Source organism: Tenebrio molitor, chromosome 9 (assembly GCF_963966145.1).
Source record: "Tenebrio molitor chromosome 9, icTenMoli1.1, whole genome shotgun sequence".
In the NCBI taxonomy this organism is placed as follows: Eukaryota; Metazoa; Arthropoda; class Insecta; order Coleoptera; family Tenebrionidae; genus Tenebrio; species Tenebrio molitor.
Window position 1 is genome coordinate 6,920,766 of NC_091054.1, and position 17,501 is coordinate 6,938,266.

The 17,501-nt window shown below is 36.9% G+C and overlaps 2 protein-coding genes across 6 annotated transcripts in view; one reads left to right on the forward strand and one right to left on the reverse strand.

Moving 5' to 3' along the window:
- The window catches only part of LOC138138768 (protein gooseberry-like), a 29,392-nt gene that overhangs the window by 11,117 nt on the left and 774 nt on the right, over positions 1-17,501 (reverse strand). Inside the window, exons 1-3 of one of the 5 annotated variants that reach the window (XM_069058800.1) lie at positions 12,701-12,943; positions 1,819-2,132; positions 1,047-1,173 (exon numbers count right to left, since the gene is read on the reverse strand). In XM_069058800.1, the coding sequence (XP_068914901.1) occupies positions 1,047-1,173; positions 1,819-2,132; positions 12,701-12,755 (496 nt within the window). In that variant the 5' untranslated portion in view covers positions 12,756-12,943. Of the gene's footprint in view, positions 1-1,046; positions 1,189-1,818; positions 2,133-12,700; positions 12,944-17,501 lie in introns of those variants that run through there. The other 4 variants (XM_069058798.1, XM_069058799.1, XM_069058801.1 and 1 more) reach the window with 4 other exon arrangements.
- Positions 1-17,501, forward strand: part of LOC138138772 (protein gooseberry-neuro-like) — a 74,158-nt gene that overhangs the window by 10,825 nt on the left and 45,832 nt on the right. The gene's annotated exons all lie outside the window — the stretch shown is intronic.

The following is a 17,501-nucleotide window of genomic DNA, read 5'->3' on the forward strand; positions in this document are numbered from 1 at the left end:
CTTTTGAGGGAAACACGATAAGAGTCCGCGAGATTCCGAAACTCGTCGCGTCCAGACGCCGTGGTGCTAAATCGTGTCTCGAAAAAGACCGTGCGATCAAATAAAAAAAAAATCAGAGTAAGCGAACATGGTGGTTTGAACCAATCAAAGCATCAGAATAGCACAATCCAGGTATTAACTCAATTTTTTTTTAATTGATCGCACGTTACTATTAAAAACAGCACGCAAGCAAACGCGTTTTTTGTTTACCGAAAACATCCCGAGAAACCGCGGGACGACGAGGGTCGCGAGCAAAAGTAAGGAAGTCCTCGCGCGTCCCGAAAGCCGGAAGCGGTCCGAGACCGTCGCGGATGAGAGTCGAGTCCGTCGAAATCAGCCCCGCGGTGCAGTTTCCGAAAAATTGGTAGCCGCTCGGCCGCCGTTAAATTTAATTAAGGTGCAATAAAAATCAATCACGAGAGAAGATCAACGGGTTCAATGAAGTTAATATGTGGTAATAATAAAATGAACCGTCATTATGCCGACGTGGACGCGTTGCGTTGGTCTTTTGTGTTGCGTCATGGTTCATCTTGTGAGGTCCAAAAATTACGTGTGATAAAATTTTCTGTCAATTTTAACGTTCACCTGGTCCGGGTTTTTTTCGCCCGCCCCATATCGTGCCGCTCTGTTTTATTCGTTAAATCAATTTGATCGATCCGGTCACGGTTTTTCATTTCGGAAACTGCAACCGTGCCCGGAAAAAAACACCTTTTACGGAAACTTAATCCGTGTCGTGGTTATTGGCGTTAATTGAAAAATTAGGAATTTCGCTGTATTTTTCGAATTACTTCTGGGTAATTCCGTACGGTCTCGCTAGATTACTGAGGTAATAGGCGTGACTCTTTTTGTCGCGTATCGGCCTCTGATTGATTTTACACTAATTTAAGGAATTTCTAAAACAAACAGCGTCCGATGTTCTTTTTGCGGCGGGTCGATTGAAAATCGGAATTTTAATGCATTCCCACGTTTATAAGAAAAAACAAAAAAAAAAAACAACTGCGCTGTACCGTTTTGCTCACCGAGGATGCCGTCGATGGAATGGTTTTTTCGCTCCGGATCCTCTTTCCTGCCTCCGCGTAACAATCGACTGATGGAGCTCACCGATGGGGCGGAGTTCTTGTCGCAGATCCCTTCCTGCAACGCAACATTCTTTTCAAAATTTACATGTCCAATATCAAGCTAAAAAAAAGTACAAGACAAAGCGCGAAACAATATTGTTGTTCAGCAGCCTTAGCGAATCAGTTACTTTTTTCAGAAGAAACAAGAAACAGAAACCTCGAAAACAACGTTATGAAAAACTGAAGTATAAAAAAATGAAAGCGACAAGTTGAAGTTTCAAAAACGGGCTAATAGTGACAGAAAAACTAGCAATTAGAATGAAGATTGGCTCCAAAGGAAGAAAAAAGAAGCAATTAGATTGAAGATTGCTCGAAAGGGAGAAAGAAGAAGACGAAGAAGATAGAGAAAATAATAAAAATAATGTATGTAATATGTATTCAAAAAAGTAATTCAAGTACCTTAGTAGAAGAATGAATCACCGTCATAAGAAAAATGAAAAATATAACTAAAACGAAGACAACAGATCTAGAATTTTGGGGGATGTGACATAAAAGAGACTAATTTGGCCATAATTATGGACCTACAGTAATTAACAGAAGAGCAAAAGAAGAAATAGAATGATGAAAAAAATGAATACTGTAACAATTTTCACCTTAGATCTTGAATGAAGAAACTGAAGCGATCAAGAAATGGTCAAAAAGAAAAACAATAAATACTCACCTTGATCAATCTGTCTCTGATTTCCCAAGAGAAAATCTGCGGTTCCTCCTTCTTCAGTTGCTCTATCCTAGCCTCCACTTCCACCGTCGCCACCCTCGGCTTGGAGCCCCCGATCACCCCCGGCCTTATGCTCCCCGTTTCCTGGTAGCGATTCAAAATTTTGGAGACGCAACCGTGCGACACCCTCAACTGTCTCGATATGACGCAGGGCCTGATCCCCGCCGCCGCCATCTCGACGATCTTCAATCGGATGTGGTTCGGCAGGGGACGTCCGTTGATGAACACCCCTCCGAGTTGATTGACTCGGCCCTGACCTGCAACCGTCGACATCTCTTATGCGATCCTGCTTCCATCAAACAAAAATTTTCTCCGCCTCGTTTCGACACGAGGAAAACCAACCGTATTTCGACCACTTTGTAACTAATGCGCGACGACCAAAAATGCAACCGACTACCACCACCCGGACCAAAGAAAAAATTAAATTACGACCGGGGAATTTATGAACCTAATAACACCTGATGATTTATTGAGCGGAGCCGCTCGCGTGTGATGGTGCGGCGGGATGGTCGTCGATGTGCTCCGGGGGAAGCAAAACATTCCTCGCTTAATAAAACCCATCGGGCTTTTTTCGTCAAATTGTGAAAAACGAATTGGACAGAAAATTGCTCAATAGTGCGTGAACGCTTACTCAAACACCATGAAGAGCTTCTTCTTCTTCTTCAGAGGACCACCCCGTTTTATTTACAAAAAGTATCCGATCATTGTCAAGATCTAAATGCTGGACACAACACAGACGTTGTTCATTGTTGGATGAATTGGATTTGGATATGGGCCTTTGTACGCGCTACCAAAAGAGCGAACGAACCAGAGAGGACTAGCCGCTAATGCCATTCAAATGGTAGAGCACCATTGGCAAAATTTGATTTGCACACAAAGAGGACACATCTTCCTTCCTTCGAGTGCTCAGCAAACATTGCACTTTGTAACGTTGCAATGTTAACAATTATTTTTGATACCCATCAAAAGAACTTCTCAAATGAGATATTTTACATGCATGCGGCATACGCATAATGCTAAAATAAGTACAAAAGCTTTCTTTCTCATCAAGTGTGCTGTTTAACCATCAAGTATGTTGAACTTTGGTCGGTGTGTGGTGTCGGTTGAATTTACACACATGATTCTCAAAAAGAAATTAATGCGGTAACACATAACCAAAAAAGAACTATTTTGGAATCTTAGCGAGCTCGAATTTAGAAATTTGGAAACATTTTGAAAAAGGGTTGGTTCGGTTGAATTTTATCGTTCGCGGGCCCGTCCCGGCGACCACCTCGATGGTGTTTAATTTAATTAATTGCTGTTCAATTTTCGGTGAAAATTCAGTAATTTGGTAGCTTTATTAGCCGCACGACTTAATTAAGGTCCTTTGTGGTGGCGCGTGAGCCGCTCGGAATTCCGAAATTTGCCGCTCGCTCCCAACGGCACCCAAATCAGGTGTAGGATCTGGTTGATGAAAACAGACATTAGTGAGATCAAAGCAGCCGCTGACCGGGGCCGGCTTTTCATTTTGTTAAATGTCCGCACGCCCACCTCGCACATCTCTCACACGTACAATAACACAACACACCGAGAGTTGTCCGTTGTGCCGATACGCGCCCGTCCTGTTTTGCCGACGGTTCCCTCTCGTGCAATTTTCGGTTTAATTGAAATCGCATTGTGTCCCCCAATTGTTGATGCCACCACAGACTACATTTTTCTCTTGATTAGGAAATTTCAATCGACAACGGACACCACCCGTACCGATGGAGGCCGTCGCCGACGGCGGTGTTACCGGGACGGATGAGGCCGTGCCGTGGTGGCTTTTGGGGAATACATAATTAAAGCTGTTGGCCGCGATGCTTTTGGCTTGCCTGCCTTTTTTTTATTAAATTCTATAAATAAAATTTGCGATATTCTGATGGCCAGCCTGTCAGTGGTTTTTTTTTTATTTGTTACATGGAAGATTAAAGTCAGGAGCGTCGAGTAAATTATGGTCATGTGGTAAAATAGGTACTATCGAATGACGGAAAAATTTCATAATCCAATATGGCGTCCCAAAAAAATATGTCGGGTGCCATAAATCAGGTGTTCTATGACATGTAGTAAATTAGTGGAGTGACGAGTAGTTTTGTCCTCAGTATTGTGGTAAGAAAGCACATTACCGGTCAACGAACAAACTATGTATTTTTACTGATGTAAGATAATCTCCACCTTAATGTGGATTTTTCTAATGAAGATGTACTGTCACATAATTATGCACTTGCTTTTTATTACACGTTCATAAAATTATACGAACATATTGATTATAACCACTAAGATTGGAAATTTATTTTAACTACGTGATTTGAGAAATTATGCAGAAAACTTGTGAAAACCAGTTCTACATGAGGAAAAACTATATTAGCAATTAAGTGGATTTGTTAATAGTTATTTGATGCAATAAATAATAATGATAATAGTAATTTATCTGATAGGTATACTAACAACGACCTAATTGTTGTTATTGCTTAATTAGCAAAACATATCGAGTAAGTAAATATTACAAAGAATAAATACGTAATGAAATTTATTATACCTACCAGTCATGAACAGTAACAAAATATTTATACATGTGTAATAACTATAACATTTTTGCCTTGTTAAGGTAGGTACTGCCAAGAGAGAAAAAAATTGTAAAATCTATTTTACCATCGTAAGTCAAGGTACATTATTGTATGTACAGCATTGAATGTGGAGTCGTACAGCGACGATTCTTTATATGTAGGTACTTACAATTAAGACATAGTTACTTTTGTACTCACGATTTTTTTTTGACTTGTATTAAAATTTTCATTAATTAATCAATACCCATTTTACCTCCTGTTAACAAATAATAAATTACGTCCTTCTAGACTTCACAAGGAGCTTATTGCATTGAGCAATCTTGTATTGAAAAGAATGAATTTTTCTCAAACAGCTGATACGATTGGTACCAAAGAAGAATAGACGAAAGAACAAAGAAGAAAATTACACAAAATTGCGTATTTTTAGGTGACTTTATTCCAGGTTAATGAATAATGGAACTGTCGGGACTTGGTGGTTTTTAAATTGATTTTATTTTGTAACATGGGTTGTAGCCCGAAAAAAAAAGCTGAAAGCTAAAGAAACGAAACATCGGCTTCACAAAACCATTTTTATTGCGTTATCGAATAACCCGAAAATCATTTCAAAAAAGCTACCAATAAATGCATATATGTAAATATACTCGTATACCAACAACAAAACTGCGAAATAGATCGACACCAAAATCAGTACCTAAGCCTGGTGTTGAGACAAACATTTGCAAACAGTAAAATTCACCTTTACATTTTCGCAAAGGTAAACGCCACTTAAATAATTTTTTACACACACAGGCGCAGTCACCATGCTAAATAGTTATTTTCACATGAGTAGCGCTGTCAGATTACCTTTCAGGTATGAGGCTGAAATTTGAAGCACGAGGCGGTAGCCGAGTGTTGCAAAACAGGCCGAATACCTGAAAAGTAACAGTGCACGAATATTGAATAACGTTTTTCGTGTTCGTTTGGGCAAAGTATTAAAAAATAGTAATTACCTAATTTTAACTTTGAGGTTATCATTGACACATGTCAAGTTTAAATCGTATCGCCATACTTCCTTCCTTACGGAACATGGAAATGGAAAAGGAAGTTGGTGAAGAAAATAAGAAGAATTTACGATGTGAAGATACATCCAATTTGCGGTTAATACGTGTTGAGATCAAACCGCAAAGGTTCATTTCAAGAGCTTCATTATAACAGAAATTTTGGATTATGGTTTGCACATCCCAAAATGGCAGTTTAAAAAATTACAACACCTCCTGATTCACCCCGATCAGATCAACAGTTCATCAATTTACAAAATTACACAACATCTACTCGTTACGATCGAATTGAAACGAAAGAAAAGTACATGGGAACTCCCATAATTTAATAAAAACTTCTTTTTTGTTTGAAGCAAATGACAAGCAACATAAAATTGGTGGGTTACAAGCAAGCAACATTTTGTAGCTGTTTAAAGAAATAATGCGCATAAAAAAATAAATTAATTAAGAACAAATTTCGTCATCGTTGGAACAGCGATTAGTGGTGCTCTTCTAACGGTAGATTTAATTTACGCTTAAAATTAACTAATTGGTGGAACCGGCCCTAAACCAATTAAATTCATAAATTATTTGTCAGTGGGCAGCCATAAATTTTTCAGTTCGACCGCTGCCAGAGCGAATTCGTCTTCGCGTCCAAAATCGTTCGATCCTCTCGAATTCACAACGAATTTCGTGTCGGCGCCACAATATTTTAACGCCAAACGCGTGAAGTAAATATTTATTTTTACAGCAATCAACGTCGTCATAAACTCCGACATTTTGTCACAAATTTGCAAACGAAGCCAGCAAATTGCAGATTACACCGGCGGCCGGCACCAATTTTCCACTGGAAATTATCGTCATCTGCCACGTTTCGTGTTCCAGTATGAACATTTTTTAAATTTAGTTCGGGCACGTGTTTACATCGAAAACAATAGCGTCAGCAACAGGCGTGGCTATCGCCTCGTTGCGTTTCAACACAGAAAACGAGTCCAACCCCATATGGTTTGTGAAAGAAAGAACAACGGAAGAAAACGTCGACCGACATTCCACACCAGGCATTATGGGATACCACCGATCGATTCGATCGAGAATTTTTATTAGGTCCGTCATTAGAAAAGGATTAAATCCTGAGAGTGACAGGTGTTGTCTGTACGGACGAAAATCTGACTCGAGGATGGCAGGTCTTTAAAAACAAAGGTTACGCCTTGACCACACATGTTAAGCGGAACGGGAGCCGTTCAAGCCACCCTGCAATTTGAAGGTGGATACACACGTTTTACAACGTAGGCTCATTTTAAGGCAATCAGTCAAATCGTGCTCATCCTATCTTATCTTATGGGTGTTCGGTGCAATCATTGTTGCGGTTTTATCTGACATAATAACGACCACTATCTATTGTCGGAGCTATTTGGCGCCCAGTTGTGACATATAAATGAAGCAGAAATCACAAATGGAAATGGTCGTTGTCATTGTTTGGTGGGCATTAGTATAAAATTAAAATAGGGAAATTAATAATTTCGATGGGTGTCAGAATAGTAAAAAAAAATAATGGACCTACTGTAAAAGATGAATAAAAAATGATTGTAGTAAGGAACCAAATTTGGTAAACTGTTCAACCAGAAATAATCATTAAAGTGGAATTTGGAATTGCGCACAAGGTACGTACATATTTGCAAAGAAATGTCTTCAGCACAAAAGGAAGATAAGAAGGTAAAATAAAAAGAAAGACAACAGAATGTCAAGCGAAAGTTGTTGAGATATTAAAATATCAAATAGCAGTGGCAAAAATTTGTAATCGAGTGCCTTAGTAATGTCGATGATTGAATTGCATCCACGATTGTCAATTAAAATGAAAAAATTAAAGAAAAATGGCAGGGGTGATAATATTTATACCGTAAGAGCAAAAAAAAAATGCCATCAAGGATAGCTGTGAAAAAGAAAGTGCCGTGTCTTTGATTATTGGTTTATTTAAATAAACAATTATAGGTATTATTGCATTTTTTCCCTGCACAAGCGCATTATGGACTGTCATAGCTATCCTTGATGGCATTTTTTTGCTCTTAGGGTATAAGGTTAAACAATTAATTTTAAATTGTAGCAACAATGTACATATTGCATAAAGACGACAACCAGAAAACACGAATGCGAGAAAGTGAGGTTAGGAAGTTGTTTGTTGAAGTTTCATGGAAACATGTGTGCGACCGTGGTTCAAATTGTAAATAAATGCCCACAAATAATCTGAAAAAAATTAAATTACCGTCAAAAAATAAGTTGTAATGGCTGCAGTTTCTACGTGGATGTTTAGAACATTGAGTATGTTTACCTATCAGATTTTTAGTAATTAAAATTGATTGTATTAAATCCTTTGAACGACGCAACTTTAGATGCCACTATTAAGCATAGCTATCAATCGAAGAAGACATTCCCAACGCTCGATTAAAATTTTCTTGATCACACAATTTATTATGGAAGGAAGTTGACTACATTAACATATTAATGCCCTTCTTCTTCTACTATAAAAACAACTGAGTTGCGGTATTTAAGCTGAGTAAAAAAAAGGTAAAAAGAGCAAATTGTTGAAAGACCCATTTCTATCGTAATAACAGAAAATATCTGTTGTCTATGGTATGTTTGTGGAAGATCGAAGAATAGGTCTAAAACGAATATCGAAGACTTGGAACATCTCATATGAATACATTTTTCATATCATACGTGCTGATTTGCGTCTAAAAAATTATCAGTGAATGCTGCAAGCAATTTCGAGATTGTAGTTGGATCGTACAATGAACAAAACTTGGAAGGAGAAAAATTTTTTTTAAAAGAGTGGAAACATGCTGATTCTTGGTTCTAAAAGTTTAGCCTGCAGAAGTCTGCCGGAAAAGTTTAATCGAGTGTGAAAACAAGTAGTGGAAAACTTACTAAAGCTGTGTTGGTATAATCACTTGTTGTCCTAGAAAAAATCAAAGAAATCTAATTTAAAATTGTCTCCTGATTTGATCCCTTAGGATTATTACTTAGGTATTTCCAAAGCACAAGAAACGAAGATTTACATTAAACGTGGTGGTGATAGATGCTCTAGAGTCTAGAGACTTGATTTGCAGTCCAAGAAAACGACTTTGTTTTCCAAAAGGTTAGAATTCTTATGATATATCGTGTCAAGTGTTGTAGAGTTGAAAAGTTATCGTGCTGAATAAAGTAATATGATTTGGCAAATATGCAGATTAGAAACTTATTAACATCTCCTCGTATAAAAGAAGACTTAAAGTAGAAAGGAATGTCCAAGAACATCAGCAGATAAATTGACCAGCTACCGTTGTACAAAATTTTTACTGCAACCCTTCATCCTTCTGTTCATCATTGGGTCACCGGGTACATTACGCTGCGCCTTCTAACAATCCGAATAAAATATGAATGAAAGGTAAACCTTCTAATTCACAATGTACAATCAACCGCAACAACCGATGAATGAATTGAACACAACATTGACTTTTTGCTGCTTTTCTTTGGCTCGCACATTCTCGAACTAACATCGAGCTCCGCAAACCGACGTTTGTATTTTGTATTTCATGCAGCTATACGTATTAATTTTTTTGAGTCGGTGCACATCGGTAATCGCGGTTGCAGAAAATCGATTCTTTGATGATTTTCCGTCGAGTTCCAGCAACAGGCGCGAACATAAAACCGGCCACAGAATCTCGTATTAGCGATATTTTCTTTTTTCCCATTTTATTTTCACATTCATGTCTGATCGCAGTTGAAGCTTACAATTCGCAATTTATGATATAATGATATTTGCTGAAGCGTCATTATCGTATTTGTTGAAGCACAACCGACATCTGCGAACATGAGTCCCAACACTCGACGTCTTTAATTGCGGTTCATCAAACTTAACCGATTGTTAATGTACGTATGCGTATTTTGACACCGGTAGGGGAGTCCCGGCGAGGTGGTGCCGCGGACGACAACATACAGGTAAACTTAAGCTCCACCGTGTTTCGGACAAAACATGTTTTCTATTTATTTGTTCCGTGTACGCGTTGCAAATAGTACAAGACGGGATGTGCAAGACTCGGAACTGTCAAAATATTAAATTATCATTTTTTCTCCGACTCCCCTAGGCGTTTAGTGAAGAGGACGGGACTCGGTTGTCCGACAGAGCAACACAGGGGCCGCTCCGTCAGAAAAAGTAAATAAAAACGGAGTGCCGATGTCAGATGTGGTGTATAATGTTATCCCCGATAGCTTATGTCAAATGTGTTAAGATAAGTATCGTCTTAACGCTGTCGGTGTCTGTTACACCGACCTACACGCCATTAATGCCTTTAATACATGTAAAATTCACGTTAAATCTGTATTATTACCTTATCTCGGCATCTAGATACCGTCGTGAATGAATATTAAATATTCATAGTCCGGGTCCGTATACGGCCTCATGATGTACGGTTTCACCAGAAAAATTAGTTTGTTAAGATCTGTCAATTTTCTTTTTTTTTTTCGAGACGCTTCATTTTTTTGAATACCTATTTTAATTTGACGCATTCCATTCACACCCCGCACGTAATTTTCCTTTTATTATTCTTCGTTCACTTTATATTGTTATTGTTTTTAAGTGGGGAGTAACCATAACGAATCGGGCATAACAACGACCCCATCTGGAGGCGTTATTAGAACTAGAACAACCATTCACTCGGATTACCCGAGAAGCATAAATTCGAAAACTTTTACGATGGATATGAAAAAGTCGTAAAAATATTTTTTACTCCTGTTAAAATCACCCTTTCGGGACTATTAATACTATGATTTATTTATTTTTTAATGAACCAGTTGTCCGAAACATAAACTGTTATAGCTCAGATAATCAGGTTCTTGTATAGTTAACATGTTGCGGGTTTCTTAATAAATTTAATAAAACAATCTTAATAAGGTGATGTTTTATTTACACGTTGTCTTGTCGATTACATTTTTCCTCCATCATTTCATCTGTACAAAAACAAAATAACAGTATCTCATCATTAAAATTCTCCAGTTTCATGTTTTAATAAATGCCATCCGTATTTGGAAAAAGCAAGATTTAATTCAATAAATCTTTTTCGTTGACTTATGGTAGGTGCTGACATTACTTTCCAAATAAAAGTTTGATTTAAGCGATTCATGAACACCCACCGGTTCTTAGATGAAAGACTGCCTCAGGCTCTTGGACCCCTTTCAAAGATATTAGCTTAACTCTTACGTGGCACATTTATTAGATAGGTATGTATATTGTTTTCGGAGAGGTAGTACCACAGCCGATTGCCTTTCTGATTTTCTGTAAAACAAATCATCTCTTGAGAGCATAAAAGTGGTACTGACGTACTACTTTGGGAATGTTACAAGATTTTAAGAAGAAATTAAGCTTAAGTTAAGAAATTTCTTACAGTTTCTTACAATTATTCATCTTCGTTCAACATATGAAATGAAAGAGAGATAACAGTGTGATGAGGAAAAAAATTATAGGAACCTTTTGAGGAAATCCAAAGAAAATATAAAAACTGGAATTGGAGAAACTGAGAATTTTCCACTGCCAAGAAATTCTTCTGATTAAATCTAGAAAAATTAACCACACCATAAATCCTTATCTTAGATGATAATTGAACGTTGACTGTTTTACTTCAGCAATATCACCAAAAAAAAAAGTTTTTATTATTCATTGCAATTACAAGGCTTAATATTATCTGCCATTGTTCGTATGCTAATGCTTTCCAGCCTTAGGTGTTACTGCCCAACGTGCGCAATACAACTAAAATCTAGAATAATTAAGATTAAGCTAAGCGAAAACTTGTGCTATTGTGCTTTATCAAATGAATCAACTGTGCCTTGACAACCGAAAAATTCAAATCTGATGTTGCCGCTCTACGTCTTAATAAAGATTTAAAAAAACTGATGATGGCTAATAATGGAAAAAAAACGAAAATCCGGTTTGGGCAACGAAGCCACCAGTCTTTGATTATTATTTAATCTGTCGAAAATCAAAAAGTTTGCAAGTTGGTGGTCAAAAACTTTGCAAACCTTAGTTTGCAAACTTGCATACTTATATGAGGAAAAAAGAGATAAGGGGCGGCTCTGGGAAACACAATTTCGGAAAACGTGCGGCGTAGCTTCAATCATACTAAGAGTGATGATGAAAATAGGTCTGACACCATTTTCATCCTTCCTATTTCGAAAGTAGGAATCTGTAATGAATATGTTTTTGTTTTCGCGTGAAAATCATTTTTTTGAAATAAAATTCAATTTCAATTGAGAAATGACAGTCCTTTCAGTTACGACGCACGTTTTCACAAATTTTGTTTTCCATAGCCGCCACCTACTTTTTTTATTGTTGATCATGTTATTTTACTTTCTTTTAATTACTTACGACATTAAAAGAACTAGGTAGGTATAGTAACTAACACTTACTGATGGGCTAGAATATCAAAAAAATCTTCTGTTTCAAAAAAGATAGAAACATCAGTGTACCAAATCGTATTGCAAATTCAAAAGTCCCTATACTACTACTATAATTATTAAAATGTATTAATTATTTTTTAAGTTGTTTTCTGACTCATGATTTTTGACGGTTTTTCTGGCAAAACCCATTTCCTGCGAACCTGAATTCCATTATAATTTCTTCGCCTTTTGAGATCACGTATGCAGAAGAAAATCGCAACCGCAAAAGATGACTAAAACACATCAGCGATAATGAGTTGGGATCAAGTCCGGCGGAACGCGCTCAATTATAATAATTATAATCCCCTAATTAGATACACCTGTTAGTTGATTTTCCGCAACAACTGTTAAAACGTACACAACGAGCTTTATTTATGATACCAACTTCGAGATAAAAAGCGTCCTCATGCCTAATTATCAAGTCAAATTTTTGTGCAGATATACCTACAAACCTCCGATAAACTTTATGCATACTGATGGTGCTCTCAGAATGGAACGGCTTGTGGTGCTGAAAGGTGGCAATTTTAATAATCGCCGCCGGCGGCGGTGACTATAAAGACAAGACGCTCGGGAATAATGTCATTTCTTCGTTACATCATAACCTCAATACGTGCATTCATTCGAGAAAGTATAGTGTATCACCGGTTACGGTTTTTGACTTTCGCAACAGTCCAAGAGTCAGTTTTTGAAAACAAATTTTCGACGATCTTGCGTTCTTGACAATTTTTAATTTTGACTTGATCGAATACGACTTGGGCTAACCTTGAAAGGGATATCCAGTGAAATAGGGTGCCATGTTGAGTGTGGAAACAGCCATTTATCCCAAGCTCGAAAAACTGCTGCGGTCGCGAAAAACACTCTCCACCGGATCCACCAAAATCGCCACAACGACCACCAAAACACGTCCAAGTCACCGGAGGCAAAAAGTCGTACGACCGCGTGTCGTCGTGACAGTCGAACTTCTTGAAGAAAACTGACCAGAGCCAACTAGATGACCATACGGTCTGATGCTGGAAGGTGTTGGGTGAGCCCGCCCATACCACGGTTGTTATTTCGTCGTTCACCAACTCGACGACGATTGGCCGAATCGAGGATGGGCGGAGTTGTGGTACTGTTGGTTGTTTTGAGAGCGACCATAGGTGGTTTCCCTGCTTCATGTTCATTCATGAAGACCACCCTTGGTGAAATTTTTCGACTACACGCCGGTGGAATTTTTTTTTTTTGCCACGACAGAAACTTCCACGGGGCCTTTGTCAATAATCGTTCGGGCAGAATATTTTTAATTTTTTTACAGATTTTGACTGGTGTCTGTGCTCGTTGTTTTAATTGAACGGAACGTCATTTTTGTCGATCGAGGATTTTCCCATGACTGACCACCGACTTTTTACTTAATGTTTTTGACATGACAAATATTGTATTACAAAATGGTTCTTCGCTTGCATCAATTTTTTTTACTCTAGTTGAATCACATTGTAAGCCGGAATTTTAATCGTTGGAGATTTTAACGTTCGCATTTTTTGTAAATACATACTGCCAACAGTGCCGTCGTATAAACAAAATCTAATTAATTACAGTGCACCACCATTTGTGAAATGAATACCTACTACATTACAGACTTTTAAAAACTTTGATTGGATATATGGGATGTTCATTTAAATGTATCCTCAAAGTTGGCGTTGAATGGTCGATTGTGAACGCACCACTCGCCAGTCTGCAGACTAAAAACACAAACAACGCAAAAAGTAAGGTTAGATTTAAACAGCTTTAGCAGAGTTGTAATCCGTGGTGCGTTCACAATCGATCTCTTCAACACTAACTTTCACGGGGAATTTAAATGAACACCCAATATTATTCACAAAGGAGTAGGTACAGTTTAATCAACTATAGTTAATTTCCATTAGTTTCTCAAAAGATAAGTTCGTTCTGTCAAACTGTTTATGATTTTATCCCCATCATATGACTTTATATTCGGTTAATAAATGAATAAAGAATATCATCTTATATAATTTTTATCTATTGTTAGTGCTAATGAATGACGTAGGTATGTTCTGTATTAGCTACTGCTTATACAGGGTGTCTCACCTAGGATTTTAGGTCTCATACCTATCTCTACTATTTATGGACCGATTTTTGTGAAATTTAACAGGTAGATAATTTAAAGGGTGGAGATTAATCTCGCGTTACTCAAGTAGCTCCAGTCTTAAAAACGCCATTTTAACTCTCTTTATTTGTTAATTAAATTAAATTAAAGATTTATACTAAACAGTAGAACGATAAACAATGACTTCTGCAAAAATTCGTCCCCTAAAGGTAGTCGTACTACAAGAAAAAGAGGAAAAAACCGTGTCAATTGACTTGAATATCTCAAAAATTTTAGCACATTTTTAACAAAATAATTGATGTTTTCTTGAAGTCGAAACTGTTAATTTGATTAAATTTTTTGTGTAGACACATGTTTTCTAACGAGTAACAAACGGACACTAGTTTTGTGTAGATTCAAATAAAGAAAAATGTTTTCAAATTACATTTTTTATTAATCGGGTATTTTGTTACCCTTTGATGCCCCTTTATCGGTTTAAAAATAGGAAAAATCAAAATAGCTCACTACATGTCCCCCTTGCAAATTAATTTGACCGGTTCGACCATTTTTGTAAAAATTAAGTGTCACACAACAGAACTCACCTGTTTCGATCCCTTATGTAATAATAAGTAAACTTAATTTTTTGAGTACAAAAGATTGCTTTTTGAACATTTTTCTTTCAATTACTTATCATATGACGGTCTGACTTTTCAATCAGGTTACCTACCATAACATTTCGGTACTAAATCTCGAGTAATGAAAAAATATTATCAACACAAGAAGCACACATAAAGTTGCGAACTTTCTGTTGAATTTGACAGGAATCCTTTGAGTCGATTAATAAATATTATGCTGAAATCGACGATTGAATAAATTCGCATGGCACTGTAGGTACATCACCACCTGAAGAACCTGAAGAAAAGCGTTGGAAGCCGAGAAATTGTTTGTACACTACACAACTAATCGCCTTAATATCTGTAAGACACTTTTAAGATAAGAATAAGAAGGGAGAAAAAAAAAGAAACTGTTGGCTAGAAATGGATCACACTTGGGATATTTGGTAAAATAAGTTAACTGAACGGTCTAAAAGGGGAAAAACAGAAATTAGGCAGGTCATGTAAATAAATAAAAAAACTTCATCACTGTATTGATTGACAGCTCAAAGTAATTGAAAACTTCAATCCGAAAATTTTGCTCTATCCACCATACCTCCCAGATATTAAGCCTTAGTGGCTATTAGCTAACCCGAAGATAAAATCCTTAAAGTCCTTCATCCATATCATTTCAAGTTCCCTACACCATGACAAAACATTCTACCTACCTCTCCCTATCTACGAATAAAAAAATATCCCTAAACAAATTATCCTTTCCGTAAGAATATACATACTCGTACATTTGTGAAATGACTAACAATTTTTGACAAGTTGTGAGTAAAATTTTTGTTCAGTGTAGTCTCAAACACGGAACATACATCACATAGAGGAACTCTGACCATTTCTTCCACGTTCCTAATTCCCAGGCCCATTGTCATTTTCTATCTCTTTAAAATGATAATCGCCACGTCACGGTGCCATTCGCTAATTATAAAATGGCATCCTCGTCACACGTTTAAACGCAATTAACACTTTACTACCTAATTGGTGACTTTTATGCGAACTAATTTTATAGCCGTAACTCATTCGCTTGGGAACTGCACGTCTGTCTGCATTGAACACCTTGGACATACCTTCTTCCCTCGACATATCCTCATTGTAAAAAACAAGTCTACCACCGAAACAAATAAAACAAATAGAAAAAATAACAATACCGCCCCAATCGTAAAAAATGACGAGAAGAACAATCGTCCTTTTTGTCTTTGTCGAAGATAAAAAAGACTTATGCTAACTCAGTCTATCGATCAGTTTTAATTTAAGTTTCGTCGTTAATTTCAAGAGCGTTCTTTTTTTGTCGTCGAGATTTTAATTGAAAACGGTGAAAAAGTGTCCAGGAAACCATCGAAGTCCCTCTGTTAGTGAAATTTCGAGGAAAGTGCAGCGCATCAGTACGACTTGATGAGAAAAACTGCAAAACCAACAGTGATGTTGCAGTTTTCGTCGTCGGCGTCTATGAACTTGCTCTGTAGTTCATTAACCACATCAGGAGTGGACACCTGTTTTGGCTCTAGGCGACCACGATCGTGATGCGAAAGTTGTCCTCCGAAATGGAGATTTTTCGGCTTCTTGTTGGGTGCTCGAGGGGTAGAGATGTTGACGATGAAACACCACCAATCGCAAACCTCCGTTCGTTTCGTTTTTCTTTCGACTGCCGTTTTTCATTCCAAATTTTAGATTTTGTTCTTCGTTCAATATAAATTAAACTTCATAAAAGTTGCGGGGCACATTTTACACTTTCCGACTATCAACAAAGTGTGTCCAAAATTTAATAATATAATTTGCCATCGACAATGGTTTTTTATTATTATTAGAAAAAGCTCCTTAATAATAACCACGGTCCACTAATTGAACCCTGCGGCAAACCTCCTAAAGTGATCATCGTTCTCTTCTGCAGCATTGAGGGTAGTACCTACATAATCGTACCTAATGAGTAATGACGATAATGTATTTTATTAAGATTTTTAAAATAGTATCAAAGGACATCCAACAAAAGTTGTCATCGCACGCAATCACTTAGAAGGTACTTACCTAAAGTTTGTTAAAAAAAAAATAGAGAAAAAAGAGAGAAGTAAGTACCTGCTTGTAAAAAAAATCTAGCAAAACTAGGACACACTTGTGACAGGAACAAATATGAGATTTTTTTATTCATCAATACATGCCACTTTGAATATATGTACCTACCTACATTCCAATATTTCAGTTCAAAAGTCAACTATGTACCTATATGTGAATATAAAATATATTTTTAAAAAACTGGTGTTAAAACCGGGCAAATTTACCTAATGCGAAAGGTCCAAAAAGCAACAATCAAAAACATAAAAAACCATTATTGCAATGCTTTGCAAAATATTATTACCATAGACAAAGAATACCAAGCAATAATCCAAGAACAATTGCTTTACTTTCCCTCCGCTTTTAGTATTATTAATATTATAATAAAAGAAAAAAAATCAATAGATAGTGAAAATAAGAATAAGCTTATAGGGTGTTTTATTTGGAACCCTATCGACAATGGTTTCTTCTTGTTCATAAAACACTGAAGGAAGAGAAAAGGAAATTATTATAATAGGAAAATATACACCATTAGTCGCGGAATTTACCGTTAAAAGTTATGAATAAACTGAAGAGTATCATTACTAATAAATAAAGTCTATTACTATCCGGGGCCCTCAAAGCGAACCCTGCGGCAATCTATAACTCATCATCACACTCATCATTCACAGAATTAAATGTCCACCTTTGCCAGTAATTTATCTACTAATTTTTATCAGTTTCTGTATGGATGAGTTTAGCGTCATCTTTAACAAAATAATAGATATCAGAACTATTT